General features: G+C 45.6%; 1 protein-coding gene across 2 annotated transcripts in view; it reads left to right on the forward strand.

Annotated features, from left to right (window-relative positions):
• METTL21C (methyltransferase 21C, AARS1 lysine) overlaps positions 1-18,124 on the forward strand; it is a 57,213-nt gene extending 39,089 nt beyond the window's left edge. For both annotated transcript variants that reach the window (XM_063953215.1, XM_063953216.1), the window contains exons 3-4: positions 15,186-15,303; positions 15,436-18,124. In XM_063953215.1, the coding sequence (XP_063809285.1) occupies positions 15,186-15,303; positions 15,436-15,830 (513 nt within the window). In that variant the 3' untranslated portion in view covers positions 15,831-18,124. The remainder of the gene's footprint in view (positions 1-15,185; positions 15,304-15,435) is intronic.
• Positions 18,125-21,227: the final 3,103 nt, after the last annotated feature.

The raw sequence follows: 21,227 nt of genomic DNA on the forward strand, positions 1-21,227 counted from the left end.
ATAGTAGAGCCTGGAACTGAAAATGCAGGTCTCCTACTGCAAAATGGAGGAGTTGATTTATTGCCTATCCATATGTGAACGTGAAGACTTAAGAAATTCCCTGCCATCCATTGCGTTGATGACTAAGCGCAACGACTCCATCCTGACTGTTGAAAGAAAGAGATGGGGATTCAGCTGCTTCAAATTTGGGATTGAACTGAAGGTAGGCTTCCTTGATGAAGTTTGAGTAAAATCATAACTCTTGCTGGCATAGAGGAACTGGAACAATAATTCTGTAATCTAAAAAGAGAATGCACCACAATCCAGAAGAGCAGTCTGATTGAACAAATCCTAGGGAAAAGGAGTGCCAAAAATGACCTTGAGTATGGGATCTGTCAAGTAAAGGATGTATTCTCTGGACACACTACCGCTCACTCAAATGCCTGGAATGGACTAGAGCCAAACATCCCAGAATCTGCAAGCAGGCCCCTACCACTTGAGGATGGGACTGAGCCTCCTGAACGTCATGCAGTCTGTTTTTGTTTTTGCTGACTTGGAGCCGGGATGGCGAGAATTTGCTGAGCCATGGATGCAGAATGCTCCCCTGCAAGAGTAGGTGGACACGCATTTGAAGGACTGAGATCTGACACAGCCAGAGATGCGAAAGGTAAGAAACCAGGGAGTATTCACCCTTGGACTTGGAACAGGAAGATAAGGGCCTTTGTCACCAGTATCCTGATTTATGATCTTAGTAAACTCTTTCTCTTTCAAGGGAAGCCGCCTATAACGTATGCTTTGACTCAGGGTCCGAGACCCACGATCTGAGTCAAACAGATCTTCTAGCAGAAACTGCCATGGCTAATATATGTGACTGCACAGAAGCCATGTCTAGAGAAGCATTTCCAATATAAACAAAGCCTTGTGTGCCTGCTCGACCAAGGTAAGGAGTTCAGAAGTGCCTCATTCTGCCTGTTAACCAGATGTCAGTTCCTTTGTTCAGGGCTCCTTATTAAGCCAGGCAATAGCCAAGATGGGATCAATAGAAGAACCAGCAAAAGCAAACAGACTTGAGCAGGGCCTCACTCTTCCTATCTCTCTGATTCTTCAAGGTGACTGTCTGTACCATAGGAATGGCCGCGGCCTTAGCCAGTCTGGCTACTGGAGCATCCACATGGGACGGGACATCCCAAACCTTGATTTCCTCAAGCGCGAGGGGATAAGAATATCTGAACCATCTGTGAATCTGAAACTTGTTATCTGCCTTAAGCCAAGCTTCTTTCTTCTTATGCTTAAACGATGAAGAAGAACTAGCTTTAGAAACTCTGCTTCCTGAATTTTTAGAGTCTACATCAGTTAATTCCTGGATACCAAATACTAGCAGGTGCATCCTTTTCCCAGCCTGATGCATTTTCCCAGTCAAGTTCACCCTCCTCTTGTGAGGAACCTGCAGAATCTGAATCTTCAGCAAAAACAGTTGACTTCTGCAAAAACTGCTTCCTAGCGGTTGCAAATCCAGAGAACACCAGAATCCTATTCATATATGCAGACACCTTGGAAAGACACTTTCCAAAGTTATAGGACCATACTGGTTCAGCTAAAGGATCACATAGAAGCTGAGGGCCTTCTGGGCACAAAGGAGAGAGGACTATTCCATCTGTAGGTTCCGCAATAACCCGAGCCATGGAGCCATTGCGGGCAGTGGCACACCCAGGGGGCGGTTTCCGAGCACCCAGAAACCCCCCTCCACTAAAAAAAAATACAAAATGATTATTATTATTTTTTTATTTTTTTATTTAGCTGCATGAGTATTATTAATGGCTGTCTAGCGTCCTCTGCAGCCTGCTGTCTTCCTGGTGGCACTTGTAAGTGCTTAATAAAAGTTTACTTTATTTTAATTATAGTACATATATATCCATGTCCATACATGTATACACATGTATATACATACATACATACATACATACATATAAACACACACACATATGATATATATACATGTGTATATATACGTGTACTGTATGTGTATATATATATATGTATGCATGTTTAATATGCTATGTATATATGTGTGTGTGTGTGTGTGTGTGTATATATATATATATATATATACACACACACATACACGGTATTCAACTTCAAAGATGGAGTATTCGAAGATAAATTACATAATTTTGTCTGTGTAATATGATGGACATGCTTCTTTGCTTCTGTACATTTTAATAAATCTTTATGAAAGAACAGTTCATGTTTATGTTTTAAAATCAATGTTAATTGTGAAACCCACTGGGTTCCCCGTATTTATAGATTAAAATAACCTTTGGGCGCCAATTTCCTTTCTTTTTATATTTTCTGTATCCAGTCCCTCCTAACAAGGGACTTAGTGAAATAGGCAGCCCCTCCCAAGGAGCACTGTATCTTATTGTATCTAATTAGCCTTAGAACAGCGCAGAAGGAGAGTATTTGGTTGATAGATAGATAGATAGATAGATATATATATATACGGTATGTATATATATATATATATATGTGTGTGTGTATGTGTGTATATGTATATATATATATATATATGTGTGTATATATACACGGTATATATATATATATATATATATATATATACATATATACATACATACACACACACACACACACACACACACACACACACACACTAGTTTTACGGACACAGCATATACTGGGTCACCTTAGTCCCCTCCCCCGTGATTGGTTCCACCCAGTTCTGGAACCCCCCCCCCCCCCCCCCCGTGCAAATCCTGCGTTTGCCACTGGCGGGATCACTGACTCATTTGTTGAACTACCCAACGGACAGTCCATAACCTCCGTCTCAGAGGCTGCACAGTGGGCTCCTAGGTCTGTGAGACCCTTGGTTAATTTTGATCCACATCTGGAACAAGTGTAAAATAATGCAGCAGAAGAATTTTGCTTTGCTTTGGAAGCCCTTTCTGTTTTACCTGTCATGTTGTTATATAACTAACAGACACTGAAAATAATGTATACAATCTATATGCAAATGCAATAAAAAAAAAACCTGCCAAAACTGTTTTGAAACTGTTATGCATGCCTAGCTCCCACACTGCTTCAGACAGGCTATGGATTTCACCTATAAGAGCCACCTTTCCTGGTTGACGTAAGTTCACCCAGTACTGGGATGCCATCAGGACTAAATGCAGGGACAACAGTGGCAAACGCAGGATTTGCATGGGGGTTTTTCCAGAACTGGGTGGAGCCAAGCACGGGGGTGGGGACTGCGGTGACCCAGTATATGCTGGGTCCGTAAAACTAGTGTGTGTGTGTGTGTGTATATATATATATATATATATATATATATATATCTACACACACATATATATACACCGTGTATGTGTGTGTATATATATATATATATATATATATATATATACACACATGCATACACATATACTGTACATATACACATAGCATATTAAACATGCATATATATATATATTATATATCTCCTATATAATAGCCCAGATCTGTGACTTTGTGCTTCATTTGCTAACGCTGGGCGGAGTCAAAACACTGGGCGGAGTTAGTCAAATGAGTCACAGATCTCGGCAAATCAATAGGAGACTTGGAGCAGGAGCAGATGGTATGGGCATGGCACAAGCAGGGGTGGATACCTCCCAGCTTTCTTCAGGCAGGAGGGACACACGCACAGCAAAAAGGGGCGTGGCCAACGGGAAAGGGGGCGTGGATTCGCGGGTGGACCCGCCATCGCGAGTCACGCCCCTGTTTTAGTCAGTGAGGGGGCATGCCCAGCGCTCTGTGAGCTGCTGGCATGCCCCCAGCGGCGGATTCGGAGTCCGGGGGGCCAAGGCCACTTGAGACAGGAACCCTATCTCATTGCTGTGCCTGCTGTGGGGTTGGGGGCGTGGCCTAATTGGGGACATCGTGGCCACGCCCCTTATGCAAATTCCTGATTTTATTTTTTTTAATGTGATTTTGGCCCCTCAGCTAGGGGTAAATCCAGAGGGGGTGGTTGCTCCCCCCCTACACACCCGCACAGGCAGAAGACAGCAGGGAGGCTGCTGCCTCCCGGCAACACCACAGACCTGCCAGCACGCAGCAACGTGTGCTGCTTGACTGTAGCACAATGCTGCTGCTGTTGCTGGCAGGACGGGGGAGCTTCAAAGCTGGGACAGAGCTACTCCAGCCGGGGGGGCCCCTAAAACTGTGAGGCCCGGGGTACGTACCCCCTGGGCCCACCCTTAATTCGTACCCCCTGATGCCCCCTCTCCCTCTGTCTCCACTAAATAGACGCTGTGTGCATGCTAAGCAGAACAGCGAGTACAGGAGCTTCCCAACTGCGCCCCTCCACCCCCACCGCGGGACACTGCAGCCCACAGGTGGGACAGTGGGACAGACCCCAAAAAATGGGACTGTCCCGAGAAAATCGGGACAGTTGGAAGGTATGGGGGTGTGTGAGGGGGTATGCCGTACAGACAGACGGCCACCGGCTCACTGTGTGCTTGACCCCCCACATCAGCATACTCAGCAGGGTCTCTCTGACGCGGAGAAGCGTCAATTTCTGGCACACTCCACGCTTCTTAGCTGCAGTTTTGTGGGGCACCTGCCGCTGTGCAGGTTCCGTACTGCCTCTATTATCTCCAGCCCCGGCAACCCCACCACTAGCTGCTGCGCTGCCGCCCGCAGTGAGGTGCGCCCAGCTCCTTCACACACTTTAGCCGGCGGGCAGCGCTGCAGAAGTCCGTGCTGCTTGCAGGCTCCGACCCCCTCCTCCCTCCAGCCGCAGCATCTCCTGGGGGCTAACCAGTCACTCCCAGTCTCCCCTTACCACAGTGCCCGGCAGCCGCGAGGTCCGCGCCGCGTGCATGCTATGACCCCCTCCTCCCTCCAGCCGCAGCGTCTCCTGGGGACTAACCAGTCACTCCCAGTCTCCCCTTACCACAGTGCCCGGCAGCCGCGCCAGGTCCGCGGTGTGTGACTGAGGAGTGTGGGGAGGGATGCGGGCAGGCAGAGGAAGCAGGACTCCAGCCTGAGAGAGTCAGCCATGCCAAGTCTCCACCAGCAGCAGTTCCAACAGGTTGGCGTGGAACCACAGCAGCCAGCAGCAGTGACTCCGGTAAGACACATCTGTCTGTCACCACTGTTTTGTCCCTAATACCAATCTCTCCCGTGCCCTGTGTTCTGTCATGTCCCTGTCACCCCTGGCCTTGCCCTGTCACCCCTGGCCTTGCCCTGTCACCCTTATCCTGGCCCTTTCTCCCTTATCCTGGCCCTGTCACCCCTATCCTGGCCCTGTCACCCCTATCCTGGTCCTGCTGCCCCTACCCTGGCCCTGTCACCCCTATCCTGTCCCTGTCATTTCTGTCCTGGCCCCGTCACCACTGTTCTGACCCTGTCACCCCTGTCCTGGCCCTGTTACTGCATACCCTCCAACTACCTTTTTGGCAGGTACAGTACCCGCAGCGCCTCCAGACCCCTCCCCAATGCACCACACCTCCGCACCTTCCCCTCCACCACATGCGACACTCCACCCCTCCCCCACACGCTGTGCCTCCAGACCCCCTACACCACCAGCGGCTCCCACTCCCCCACCCCTTCACCACCCACAGCACCTCCAGAACCCCTCCACCATCCACCCCCCATATATGTCTCCCCCCACACCTGACCCCCTCCACCCACAGCATCTGCAGACACCCTCCTCCATTTGCGGTCCCCCCCTCACCCACCCACGGCACCTCCGCACCTGCCCCTCCACCACCTGCAGCGCCTCCGGACCCCCTTCCCCTGCACCACCCGCACCTGCCTCTCACCCACCGCGGTGCCTCCGGACCCCCACCCCCGGCACCCCTTCCCATCCCACAGGACCTCCGGAACCCTTCACCCATCCGCAACATCCCTGCACCTGCTCCTCCCCCGTGGCACCCCTGCCCCTCCCCCACCTGCAGTGCCTCCGGTCCCCTCCCCCATCTACAGCCCCCACTCTTCTGTCTCTCCCCCACCTGCAGCACCTCCCAACCCTTCCCCATCCGGGCCCCCTTGCATCTTCCCCCCCTTCCAGCAGCAGCATCTACAGACACCCTCCCCCATCCGCAGTCCCCCCCGCACCCGCTCATTCTGTACATCGTGCCCTGCAGGTGCTGTTCACGCCGTCGCAAGGGGCTGCGCCTCCTTCACCATTGCACGCCCTTTCATTGTGCAATAGTTAACCACTAACAAAGGAATGCAGGTAATACTCCATATAATACAAATATTGAACCCCATATAGGCATGCAAGGGTTAAAAGGGGCGTAGCCCCTTGCGACGGTGTGAAGAGCGCCCGTAGGGCGCGATGAAGCACCTAGTATATATATATATATATATATATACACACATACATACAGTACACATATATAAACATGTATATATATATAATTTGTGTGTGTGTGTGTGTGTGTGTGTGTGTGTGTGTGTGTGTGTGTGTGTATATATATGTATGCACATGGATATATATGTACTATAATTAAAATAAAGTAAACTTTTATTAAGCACTTCCAAGTGCCACCAGGAAGACAGCAGGCTGCAGAGGACGCTAGACAGCCATTAATAATACCCATGCAGCACAAAAAAAAAAAAAAAAAAAAAAATAATAATATTTTTTTCTTAGGTGGAGGGGGGTTTCTGGGTGCTCAGAAACCCCCCTGGGTGCGCCACTGGACAAGGAGTCAGTGTGTAGACTAGCTGAGAACAAGGAATGGGCTGAGGTGGGTTCAGAGGAAACTAAGACAGGGGATAAACAGACAAGAAACGCCAGGAAATAAAGATACACTGGTCTGGGCAAGGCTGGGTGCAGGCAGAAATGTTTAAGGCAGGAACAAGGTTCTGGATAAAAGACTAGCAAGAATCCAGCAGAGTATCCACAGCAAAAAACACTGAACATGCAGCAGCAGGGCAGGTGTCTCCTGACATGCAGATAACCTGAGGGGAGGCTTAGACCCCTCTGCATTTTACCAAGATCAGGGAACAATAAGCCCGTCTCCAGAGGAATCCTGGTTGCTCAGTAGCAGCCAGCACCCTAATCCACTGTAGCCACTCAGGACCATGCTGTTTTTATGACCGCCGGGACCTGAATCCTTAGCGGCAACATGACACGGTCGCTTATATTATATTATAGTCGCTTAGCAGCGGGCAGGACCTGCTGCAGCGCATGAGCCGTGGCGGCGGCTCCTAACAGAAACATCTGGAAGAACTCTTATTTTCTCCTTACACTTATGTTCTTGTAAAAATAAAACCTTATTAATGTCATGCCTTTGGAGACATCGTTGGAAATTGTCCATAACTAATCACTGAAATTCAGATGTTATTTTAAAAGTAGGTTATATTAAATCTGGCCTAAAAGTGTAACCTTATAATAGCTTCATAGTTTTATAGTTTTAATTGAAAATGTCCATTTAGGACAGTAATAATGAGAGAAAGTAATCTGAAGACCTCATTGCAGGTTTATTCTACTTTGTTTAAGGGATGAAGAGACAATGCTAATACTGTATGTTATGGGATAGATATGATAATGTATATTAAATATAATACAGTGGTAGCTTTTATTTTCACAGTGATCATTTTCCACTTTACAGTCTGGGATCAGTGTTTATTACAAATAAATTCCTATTGGATATGGGTTTCAAAATCCTAAAACCGATGATCCTGGAAGAGAAGTAGACTTGCACTCCCGTCTCTTAGGTGGGCAGATTGCCAACATGCCAGATTTGTTCTAAGGGTTTGGAAGCTGGTCGCTTTGCTGTCCAAGTCTGCCCCCTTTTGTTACTCCCTACAAGCAGTAGAAGATTGATTTCTGGATATTGGCTCCTTGCTTTTCTCGAAGACAAAAGGTCTGAAAACTAGCAGCCCTAGATTTTGGAGCATTAAAGGTCAGAAATAACTTTTCCCTGGTGATCTGGTTATTCTTATCAAGGAGAGTGCAGACACACTGGGGTCATTTCAGTTAGGGGCAATGTTCTCTATATGCTGCACTTACGGTACTCCCAGATTCAGCGATTTTTTTTTGCCGTCACTTTTACCAAGATCAGGGACCAATCAGCCTGTCTCCAGTGGTATCCCGGCTGCTCAGTAACAGCCGCCACCCAAATGCACTGCAGCCGCTCAGGACCCTGCTGCCATGGTGACTGCCGGGACCAGAATCCTTAGCTGCGACGTGATAGGACTGCATACAGAAACCAGCTAGTCTGGGATGATATTGGGGCACGAAGGGGGAGAATTTTACTGCCGTTACTAACGTTTATGTCATTGAAACGGCAACTCACCCCATTCACCCCTAATTGAATTGACTCCATTGTCTTTCTTTGTAAAACTGTCCTTAAGCCGAGTACACACTATACAATAATGATATGTCAATCGGGCCATACACCCTGAACAATATATTTAGCATGGCCACATTCCCCTGCATCTGGTCATTGCTGGGATTGTCCCATCGGGTGTGCGGCACACCCAATGGGACAATTCGGCAAACAACCCCCGGGACTGCGCTAGATGATGTGCTCGATTTATTGGTCTGATCCGCTGGATAAGACAACATATCGCCTAGTACTGTATGTACTCAGCTTTAGGACACTCTGGGCAATATTCTTTTTGCACAGGGCAAATTTTACCCCTGCTATCACCTTGTTTGTACTTTCCTCCTTTATAGTACATACTAGAATGACCTATGACCCCTATATTACTTGCCTCAGAATTGGCCTTCACTTCAGAGACTTTTTTAAAGTCTGTTAAAGCTGCGATAAGACAGCAGTGACCGTGAACTAGGCCTTTGCTGTGTCAGTCTTGTCCTGCTGCATACCCTCGCTACATTCTTCCAAGATATTCCATGATTGCTGAGATAGTTTACAGCCAGATTTTGCTGATTTTAATACATTGTCCCCTTGAGGAGAAATCATAGGTGCGTCCCTGCTGCAACAAAACTGGCTGTGTCTACTACAGTATGTATGTGTATAGTAGGTTCTGTTTAAATATGAAATAGGTACAGTATCCATTATGTATGTTAGGGACGCTTATTTGGTTTGATAGGGATATAGAGCAATATGCAGCCTCTAAATGTTGTGGAACTAAACATCCCAGGATGCTTTGCTACAGTTTTGCTATTAGGAAATGCTGAAACTGTGGCAGAGCATGCTGGAATGTGTTGTTGCACAACAGCTGGAGGGTCACATGATGTGCACCCATGATATAGTGCATACTAAAATTAACTTGGAATTTGAATATAGTGTAACAGGAATGCATACCTCCCATCATTCCCTAGTTTGATTTGACTTCCTTGATTTGTAGACCTAGAAAGGACATGGCCTCACAGTAATCCCCGTGCAGAACGCTGTGTTATGTTGGAAGGGCAGAGGCAGATCTTTTTTTCTGTCCTAATCTAGCTTTTTTACATGTTGGGAGGTGTGGTGATGTTTTATTCCCTGCTAATATACCAATATGGCACAAAAGTATGCAATAGGGTAAACACACCAGGAGGGGTTAAACAAATGATTTATGATCTAGGTAGACTGGAGGAGTGGTCAAGAAAGTGGCAACAACAGTTTAATGCCCAAAAAATACAAAATCATGTACTTGGGTCTCAAAAACCCAGAGGCTAAATATAGGCTCAAGGGCACTATACTGGAAACTACTGAGGAGGAAAGGGATCTAGGAGTCACTATTACAGGGGACTTAAAGGCAGGTATGCAGTGTAACAAAGCAATGAGGAAGGTTAGTCAGATGTTTGGTTGCAAAGGGAGAGGTATGAGCAGCAGGAAGAAAGAAGTAATAATGCCACTGCATGGTACTACCTCATCTAGAATACTGTGTGCAGTTCTGGAGACCATGGGGGTAATTTCGAGTTGTTCGCTCGTTGCCGATTTTCGCAACGGAGCGATTAAGGCAAAAATGCGCATGGTAAGTATTTTAGCACAAAACTTAGTAGATTTACTCACGTCCGAACAAAGAATTTTCATTGTTGAAGTGATCGGAGTGTGATTGACAGGAAGTGGGTGTTTCTGGGTGGAAACTGACCGTTTTCTGAGAGTGTGCGGAAAAACGCAGGCGTGCCAGGGAAAAACGCAGGAGTGTCTGGAGAAACGGGGGAGTGGCTGGCCGAACGCAGGGCGTGTTTTTGACGTCAATCCAGGAACGAAACGTGCTGAGCTGATCGCAGTGTAGGAGTAAGTCTCGAGCTACTCAGAAACTGCTAAGAATTTTCTATTCACAATTCTGCTAATCTTTCGTTCGCTATTCTGCTAAGCTAAAATACACTCCCAGAGGGCGGCGGCCTAGCGTGTGCAATGCTGCTAAAATCTGCTAGCGAGCGAAAAACTCGGAATGAGGGCCCATATCTTCAGAAGGATATTAATACATTAGAGACTATACAAAGAAGGGCGACTAAAATGGTGCATGGCCTACATCACAAAACTTGCCAGGAAAGACTATAAGATCTTATCATGTATAGTTTGGAGCAGAGAAGGGAAAGGGGGAACATGGTAGAGATATGCATCGGACACTTTTCGGGTTTTGCGTTTTGACTCTGGATCTGGATTGGTTTTGCCAAAACCACCCTTTCAGGTTTTGGCTTTGGATCTTTATTTTATTGTATTTTTTTGTTGTTATTAAAACAGCTAAAATTACAGAATGTTTTTTGTTTTGTTTTGTTCCTACAGTATTATTAACATCAATAACATTCATTTTCACTCATTTCCAGTCTATTCTGATTAGGCCAAAAGGTTGCACAGAGGTCGCTGGATGACTAAGCTAAGCGACACAAGTGGGAGGCACAAACACCTGGCCCATCTAGGAGTGGCACTGCAGTGACAGACAGGATGGCAGTTTTAAAAACTAGGCCCCAAAGAGCACATAGTGCAAAGAAAAAAAAAGAGGTGCTAGATGAAATTGTCCTTGGGCCTTCTGACCCGCTCTTATGTTGTTAAACAGGTCATGCACAGTTTAATAAACCCATCATTTCAGCGACAGGTGGTCCCCACGGAAAAAGCTCATCAAGTTCTCCGAATCATAGCTAGCAAGAAACATACCACCTCCATATTGGATGACTTTTCACATTATGAGAAGAAGCAAGAGGAAGAGGACAGTGTCAAGAAGGCACACACACACAGGCTTTCACCTCCACTCCTATCTTGGTGTGGAACAGAAAGGACTTTAACCAAGCAAATGTATAATTACCACATTACTGGACAAACTGAAAAACTAGAGGCCAAAGCCTCCGTATTTGTAGCCCCTTCTCCATTTTCAGGGATTACGGTAATCTCGGATTTAATGCTGGGATGTAAATAATTTGGTTTATACTACAGGATTGAGATTGGATATTTTCCCCTCCATGGAGTCTGAAGACTTTGGGAGTAATTCAGATCTGATCGCTGGGCTGCTAATTTTGCTGTCCTGCGATCAAAGTCGCCGCCTCCAGGGAAAGTGTAAATTCACGGTACAAGTGTGTGATCACATATGTATGCCGAGCTGCGAAAATCCAATTTGTGCAGTCTTGCACAGCCCAGCACTTACTCCTCCAGTGCGATGAGAACAGGCTGATCGGGGACGGAGCTGACTTCAGGCACACTCCCTGAAAATGCTTGTGTTTTTCCGGACACTCCCTATGAACGGTCAGTTGTCACCCCCAAAGGGCCTCTTCCTGTCAATCACGTTGCGAACGCCTGTGTGATCGGATTTTTCACACCATCCCCTCGCTGACCGGCTATGCCCATTGTTGTTGTCCGACACTCGTGCGCATTGTGGTGCATACGCAGTTAGGACCTGATCGCCCGCTGGGCGAAAACGCACAGCAGCGATCAGATCTGAATGACCTATTTTGCATACATATTTTCTGGCAGATGCCTTATTTTTGTTTTTCACACCTCCCAGTTACACACATGTGAGCATACCTGTGTGTCTTGTTTATTTTATTCATATTTTATTTTTAAATATAGCAGCCCCTTAGATGTTTTAGCAGCCCCTCGTGAGCCCCCACAGCATCCCCGGATTGGGTAAATTGAGTTTGGATGGGTTCAGTACAGTACTAAGCAGGACTGTGCAGTGAATTTTTTTGTTATTCAGCCCCTGCCCTAGTGGAGCTTACCAGTCCAAACTCATTTCATACTACAAGTAGGACTGTGGGAGGAAGCATTACTAACCTATGTGCCACCAGCATGCCTCAGCCTGGCAAGCCAGACAGCTTTCTGGCTGTAAGCCACCATACTGGGCAGTTATTCAGTAAATGTTTGAGCATCAAAGGAGCTCCTGGCCCATCTAGTGCTGCAGTGCAATGGAAAGCTGAGATTTCATTTTGCAATGCAAGATCACTGAAACTCTGTTCTATCACGAGACGTCTAGCGATAACCCTACGCAGCCCTTACATTGTACAATTATTAAGGAGAAAACATTTACAAAATAAAGGAAAAGAACCCTGTACAACAAATGACCATCTTGTAAATAATCCCAAAATGTGGAACATTAATAAATCAAAATTAAGGTTGACAAATTGGAGCCATTAATTTGAGTCCCTAACATGAAATAATTGAGAAGAACCTCTCTCTCTAATGCTGGGTACACAGTACACACTAGAAGATACAACTACTAGAGATGAGCGGGTTCAGACAGGGCACCCCTGGAATTATATGGCAGACATATAGACATAGGTGTGTTTGGAAAATCTAGTTTTCTCCGGCAGTTGCCAGAGAAAATGAAGTAGAAGATGTTGCTATGTCACATTCCGCTGGATTATGATTATGGATTAGTCTCTTCTGACTGACTGGCCACAAATGTGGTCTCCCCACATTTTGTACTCACAGTTGTATGTTTATTGGAAAACACTTAATCAAACTTGGAATTTCCATTTCCACCTTTGCAGCTAAATGTCTTCACAAATCTGTTTTTTAGGCAGTAATTATACGGCAGTGCCTCTGGACTTATACAGCAGATAGGCAGCACCCCTGGACTTATAGGGCAGATAGGCAACACCCCTGGACTTATACAGCTTAGGAAGCACCCCTGGAGAATTACACAGCACAGCGGACAGGCAGCAGCACTCCTGGACTTAAACGACAGTGGGGCAGCAGGCCTGGACTGATAGGGCAGAGGGACAGTACCCCTGTACAGCACCCCTAACTGCACCCTAAGACAGCACAGGACTGCAGCACCCCTGTACAGCGCCCCTTTATTTTTACAGCACACAGGACAGCACTACAGCTCCCCTTTATTTTTACAGCACACAGGACAGCAGCACCCCTGTACAGCACACCTAACAGCACAGGACCCCAGGACAGCACCCCTGTACACAAGAACACCCCTAACAGCACAGGACAGCACCCCTGTACAGCACCCCTAACAACACAGGACAGCACCCATAACAGCACAGGACACCACAGGATAGCACCCTTAACAGCACCCCTAACAACACACACAGTGACCCCACCCGACACCACCACCGACAGAGAGACAGAAGTCTCCAATGCTGGAGTGAAGATGGCGCTGATGAGCAGCGTCTTATATATGGAATCCAAAACCTGTGAGATACGACAGTGGGATGATGACGTTTTGCCTTGATCTGGGATCAGAGTCTGGCAGGAAAACCCAAGCCGGATTCGGATCACGGCTCGGGTCGTGACGTTCGGGGAGTTTGGATCTCTGAGATCCGAACCCGCTCATCCCTAGTAGAAACTTTCAAATATACAAATGATTTTTAACAAGGAACAGGAGGGAGACATTTTTGAAACGAAGAAAAGTATTAGAACAGAGGACTTGCACTATAATTGGAGGGAGGTAGGTTCAGGGATATTTGCGGAAAAATGACTTTACACATACCTCCCAACCAGTGGTGTCGAGGGAGGGGAGAGGGGATACAGATTACCCGGGCCTGGGCATGACAGGGGGCCCGGGCCAGAGCACACCAGTAGCCATTTTTGTTGGTGGGAAATGTTTTTTTCTTTATTATAAATCAGTGGGCAAGTGTGCGAGCAGCGGGTAGGGCCGCCGGGAGGGGGGAATATATGTGTGTGTCACCTGACTGTTTGTCCCTTGTCGTGGACATCCCTCACAGCCACTTCCAGCCGCTGCACCACTGCCAGGATCTCGCAAGATGATATCATCAGCTGGCTCTGGATGGCCTTTTCAGAATCAGCAAGCAGCGGGAGGTGGGCAGGGGTTTGGAAGGGCAGGCATGCACCTGGCTGGGTGTAGCCCATGGATTTAAGAAGTGGCACAACTCAGCTCAGTTGTAAGAATTAGCAGCAGAGCTGGTCACCTTGTCGGGAGCTAGTCTGCGACACTGTGAGCTGAGAACTGTGACTGTGAATGACAGACAGCACTGTGTCTTATAAATTCTATATAAAAATTCTATAATACATGCATCCATACATTACCATTAGCGTTAGTATTTTATATATTTCTATATAGCTATATAAGTAGATATTTACCTATATATAGAAATAGATTAATATACATACTGTGGCCACACCCATTCCAGGGGGGCCCGGGAAGTTGTTGTACCGGGGTCCAGGATTTCTCTTGGCAGCCCTGCTCCCAGCTGTCCTGATTTTCGCGGGACAGTCCCAATTTTTGGGACTGTCCCGCTGTCCCACGGTGGAGAGGGCAGTTGGGAGGCTCTGTCACTCGCTGCTCTGCTTAGAAGAGCAGCGGTGAATAGATGCTGTGCCCCCCTCTCCCTCTGTCTCACAGGAGACAGAGGGAGGGGGGCATGCAAGCAGCTCACAGAGCGCTGGGCATGCCCCCTCAGTGACGAATACTGGGAGCATGGTAAGCGGTCGCAGCATTGCCGCAAAGCCATGTCCTTTTCCCCAAGGTCACGCCCCTTTTCGGGCAGGCGCAGCTTTGCTGTGCATAAAAGTCCCTCTTTCTGTATGCTAAATGTTGTGAGGTATGCTTTACAGAAACGGTAGTGGATAGGTGGAATAGCCTTCCATAAGAGGTGGTAGAGGCTAAGGCAGTAGAGCAATTTAAAGATGCTTGGGATAGACATAAGGATATCCTTACAAAGAACTAAGGATCAAACAGGGTTGAGGTTACCAAAAGGTAAAAAGAGCAGACTGGATGGGCCAAGTAGTTCTTACATGCAGTCAAATTTTCTGTTTCTATGTTTATATATAGCGTTTTTTACTTCGAAAGCCAATTGTGCAATTCTGTTCTATAACATATATAATGTGTTTTATCCATTACAGGCAAAGGCATTATGTTACTTCCTGGATGAAAATAAAGATGAATTTGATTTGAGAGACAAGAACATTCTTGAAATTGGCTCTGGAACAGGCCTGGTATCCATTGTTGCATGCATCTTAGGTCTGTGATTAAATTGCTTTTTGGTGTGCCTAAACCGACTGCATAAATTAATCGCTTTTTAATCAAGTGTTTTTGCTAGTGCACACTACTCACACGTGTACAGTACAGTATGATACCAATTTCCTCTTCCAGGAGCTCAAGTCATAGCAACTGATTTGCCTGATGCACTTGGAAATCTGAGATATAACTTGTCAAGAAACACAAGAGGGCGCTGTGTGCATATTCCCGAAGTCAGAGAACTGGTCTGGGGACAAGATCTTGAAACAAACTATCCAAGCGACACCCCTATGTTTGATTATATTCTGGCAGCTGATGTAGTCTACTACCACACCTGTTTGAAACAACTTCTGGAAACTATGAAACACTTGTGCGGACCTGGCACACAGTTAATATGGGCCAATAAGTTTAGATTTCGTACAGATTTCGATTTTTTGTCGGATTTCAACACTGCGTTTGAAGTAGAACTACTCGCTGAGTTTCCACAATTAGAAGTTAAAATCTTTAAAGCAACACACAAAGACGATTAGTTTGTACGGTGTGTATGTATGGGGAAACAGGAGATCTAATCTTTGATGGTGTTTTCACTGAAATATTCCTTGAGATCCTCCGAGTAATGTAGGCTATGAATCATCTCGCTAACATGTCAATTGACTAATAAGCAAACAAAATAATCTACGAATTGAATAGTCTCTGTCATCATGCCACAGAGCAGGTAAGGCAGGGGTCAGAGCCTCACACAGGTAATTGGGGAAGGAGGTGGTCAGAGGCACACATGGGTAATGGGGCCCATAATAATGGGCCCCCACTGTCTTTTTATTCAAGTGCAGAAACAGTGTGCAATTTGCCAAAATGACAGGGAGACACGTGCCCCCCCCCCCCCCCCCTCCCAAATTCACCTATGCACGCATATGTTGTTCCGTGTCACTAACACCACACACCTAAAAAAGATGAAACCTGTGTAAGTGAGACAAAGTCAAGTCTACGCCTATAGCACTCCCAGTCGCAAGGGAACTATGCAAGCAGGCAAGGGCGTAGCTACCATAGGGTGCAGGCAGTGCAATTGCTGTGGGGCCCATCTTCCCTGTCACAGTTACATGTGTTATATACATTTTCACCATTAGGTGGTACATAGGCGTCCTTACAAACATTTACCTTGTGACCTGGAATATGTCTAGTTATGCCCCTAGACCTGCTCACTGTAATGTTGTATAAAATGAACTGGAGGCCATTATAATGTTACATAACATGAACCGGAGCACTGTAATGTGGCACAATATGAAGTGGAGGCACAATAATGTGGCATAATATGAACTGGGGACAGTATGTTATAATGTAAATTGGGGTACTGTGTTGCATAATGTGTACTGGCAGCCCTATAGTGTGACATAACATGAACTAGGGCAATACTATGGGGCATAACGTAACTAAGGCACTACCATGGTTCAGAAAATGAATTCGGGATCTATTATGGGATTTAAAATTAAAACCTGGAAGAGAGGTGTCTCCCTAGAAGTATTGGGTCAGAGGCCACTTCAAATTATTGCTATGGGGCCACAAAGTTCTGGCTACGCCCCTGCAAGCAGGCTACTTATGCGTCGGACATTTATAGAAACATAGAATTTAATCGCAACCCTTTTTAAACCTTAATTCTTTGTAAGGATATTCATATGCCTATCTCATGCATGTTTAAATTGCTCTACAGTCTTAGCCTCTACCACCTCTGATGGGAGGCTATTCCACTTATCCACTGCCCTTTTTGTGAAGTCATTTTTCCTTACATTTCCCCTGAACCTGCCTCCCTCCAGTTTCAGTGTATGTCCTCGAGTTCTAATACTTCTCTTCCTTTGAAGAATGTTTCCCTCCTGAACTTTAAGACCCTTGATATATTTGAAAGTTTCTATCATGTCCCTCCTGTCCCTTCTCTCCTCCAAACTATACAAGTTAACATCTTTTAGCCTTTCCGGGTTGCAGCTGTTTTGCAGAACTATGCTAATGCTGCAGAAGGCATCTGAAGTCATACAATGCCCACTGCCAGAATCTCAAATCAGAATGCCATGTCTGAAGGCGCAGCATTGGTATATCCGAGTGAGCCTAAGGCTACCCCAGAATGGCCATCTCATTTCCGGCCTCGGCACACCTCAAAAGTGGGACAGACACACCCCCAATTTTAAGAACGCAGATAGTCCCCACCCCCAAATGGTTGCTCCCTGACAATCAGGCTGTGGCTTATGTAGTGTTGTGACCACTGCCACATCCACAGGTCTACACATGCGCAGATAAAAAAAAAATACCATCAGTGAGGTGCGTAAACATTGCGTTTATGTGTATCTCTGAATCAGGCCCCTAGTCTTTATTCAGTGGTAACGCCACTCTTCCCTTGTATTGGCCTAATATAAATATGTTTAGATGAATAGAAACATTGGTGTACTTTAGGATTTGATGTCATTTCTGCAGATGGCTTTTTCTTTTGTCTGTCGCATGTTTTGCAGCATATTAATCCTATTGAATCATGCTGATGACATAAGAAAAAATATACAGGTGTGGTACATATGTAAGCAGATATATAAGTTCATTACTGAAGAAAAACATACTATAGGTTTCCTATAAAAATATTTGTTTATAATTTGTACATAGAGCTTTATTATATGATTTCTTGTGCATTCTTGTGAATGGAGACATTTCTGTGTTTTTTGTTTGTAATTATTCTTGTTAACACATATTTTAATACAGTATGATTGTGAAACTGCGAATCACAATTATACTACAAGATTTATTACTTCTTTAGTCACTGTAGGAATCATTAAAGACACTGTGTTCAGTCCAGTTGTTTTATGCATGTGTCAGTGGAGACCACATGTCTGCTCTTTGTATTCATACAACTTTCAGGATTGCATTTACAAACTACCCCTCATTAATTGGTGATGTACTGTATGTCAACTCCACTTTTAAGTAGAAAAGTGTCACCAATTAATGTGTTCCTACTACCAGTTTCTAAACCTTTAGCACATGCCAGACAGAACATTCAGTTCAGTGGGTTTATATTGGGGAATTGGTATACAGATTCAACACTAGTTGCGGCACTCCTTTTAGGATGGCGTTTGTAGTATCTCTAAAAACAAACAGGGTGGCTAATTGGGAGAGGGAGTAGACTGTACTTCGCCAGCTAATCAGGTCTAAATTTGTCTGGAGCATTGGACAAGGTCTTTATGCTCATGCGTAGTTCATTCATCCTCTTGCAAAACAGGAGAACGCTGAACACAGCAATATTACATTTGACTAATTAACCGCAGGAAATGGCTCAGGGTTCAGGGAATAATGGTTTCTGCGATTCCCAAGTAACTGGTCATTGGGCCTGACATAGCTGTACACTAATATTGCCACAGATGCAATTTTTGACTTAGAGCATGAGAGTAAATATGCTAATGTGACTGCTGCTGGGATTTTTATAGTTGCCCACTGGAGTTTTCATCACTGCCCACAACTGCGCACACATTTGCAGCATCAAAGCAGGTCTAGAAAATATTAACTCCTCAAGTCAGTCTATGATAACGCAGAACTGCCGTTGGTACAGAGACATGATTCCTGCATATGAATCAGTGGCTTTTACACAGCCTGGGAACGGTCCCGACACACCTGTGTTATCCACCACTCCCTATTACCTGCCACAAAATGGAGGCTTCCTGTAAATCACTTGTGAATGAATCTTCACTGCGAGCGTAATCACCAATCAATTGCTGCACCTGCGCATTGCGGCAGTGACCCATGCGCATTTACTGCTCAATTGCAAAAACATCGGCATAGCGTACAACTCTGAAACAGGCCTATTGATCACCGAGCCCGTTTCCATTACTGACTAACAGCTCTAGATCCTTTGGTGGGCATTCAAAGAAATGTGGTTGCCAACGTTCCTTACTTTGACAGACCAGATACTTCATTAACATACAACAGTCTATGTCTGTGTTAAACCAAACAGGATGTGGACATTCTGCACAAGAAGTGTCAGTTACAATACTATGCACAAAACTCACTGCTTGGATAATAGAAATAAATGCATATAATGTTACTTCTTCCTATATTATATTAAGAAAAAGTGGATTAAGTCACACTTCTACCTCCATATGTCCATGCAGGTCACCATAGTGCAGCATCCCGTGAACTTGTTTGAGTCTACCATCTCTGTGTTTACCCAGTGTTATTCTATGTGGCGCATCACAAAGGAGTGTAGCCTAACTTCCTACTGAATTTCTTCCTTCAATCACTGCCTTCTTTTATACTCCACCATGGAAGCATCATGGGTGACAACTTCCTTTCTCACGAGTCCACGACCAGGTCAAGGAGTCCTGGATTCTACAGTCACTGAGTAACTTCTATGGTGACAAACTGGTAAACTCCTCTGCCACCACCAAAAACAAAATAGGAGATGTGAGTTTTCCCACTCCAGAGTTACAAATGCCTGTAGGACATGCTTCAGAGTTCTATTATACCATGCGCAAAGTCCATTAGTCTGGGATAATTAGGGGTGATAGCGGTTACCTCACATTACCCAGGGATATTAAACCAATTTACTCATGAACTGCATAACTTGATCAGTTAATACTCCAATGGGAAGTCCTATGGTGCTTATTATTCCTAATTATGCACTCACTAACTTTATCTCAGTGAACATGGATAGAGCCACCTCATTTTCTCACTTTCCCAAACAAATGGGCACAGGAAAGGTTATCTACTATATCCAAAGCCACTTACTGTAGAAGTTCCTCACATAGTGACAAATACTTCAAGGGAGCTCAAGCAATAAGGTGGACAAGCTGCTAGATTTGGGACACAAAAAGTTCTGAGTCAAGTCCTGCCCCAGAATCCAGCCAAGGTGTTATGAGCAACCGAAAGGTGAATGTGAAAACTCCATCAGTCCGCCAGTTGAATTTGATCCCTGACAGGCCAGTTTCCTACCTTACTGGATTACTTTAACCCTTTAGGCAAGACCAAACTCTCCACCTCCATCCTGAACAGCTGCTGCCAGCTTTGCACATCCTGCCTTTCAAAAATTGATGAGTTCAGAGCTATTCTTAATGGTGAACTATGTCATAAACTGTAGGAGGGTCCGTGCAGTTGCTTGTAGAGTGAGCCATGATGGGGACAGTTATAGGTATGTCTTGGTGCTGGTAGTTGTCACTACTACCCATTAGAAAAGACACCCTACTAGCAACAATGGTATCACTGGGAGGGAGGGAAAAAAAAAAGAAAAAAAGAGGATCAGGCTGGTAGGACACAGATACTGTACTCTGCTTTGCTAGGGAACATTGCCTTTTTATAGGCAAAGAACGCATTAGGTTATTGTAATGGTTTGGCTTCTTAGTTCTTTTCTTTGAGCGTAGTAATGCAATGTACCTTTTTTCTGAAGATTGCGGATGAACTCCAACCACATCCCTTGGCAGAAATTGTTCCAAGAATCATATCTGTTGGCAAATCATGCATGACCACAGCAACCTGAGCTTCCTTGTCAGCTCCCAACTCAAGGCAAACTCTTGCCCTGAGCGCTTCTGTCTGGAGACCATGTGCTGTAGCCCTGTAAACCAGGAGCACGTTTAACGAGGTTGGGGCTCACTATAGTGATTAAGGACACCAGGTCTCTCAGTCCTTCTCAATGCAGGTGTCCCTACATATTTGGTGTTGGCATTTTTGTCATACAAGTTACAGTCTGCACTGTGTGGGAACTATCTGTGTGCTCACAACCACCAGCCAAGAAAGTATGTTGAACTGTACAACAATCTTTAGGGGAATAAATTGTCGGTACTTACGCTGTGGAACACATCCTCCTTAGAGGACTGAAATGCCCACAGCCATAACTTTCTCCTCAGCTGGTGCTCTGGTGGCCTCTAACTTGCAGAGAAAGAAGTGGTAGCTGGCTAAAAGTGCTGGCAGCT

The sequence above is a fragment of the Pseudophryne corroboree genome, chromosome 2 (genome assembly GCF_028390025.1).
Source record: "Pseudophryne corroboree isolate aPseCor3 chromosome 2, aPseCor3.hap2, whole genome shotgun sequence".
Classification (NCBI taxonomy): Eukaryota; Metazoa; Chordata; class Amphibia; order Anura; family Myobatrachidae; genus Pseudophryne; species Pseudophryne corroboree.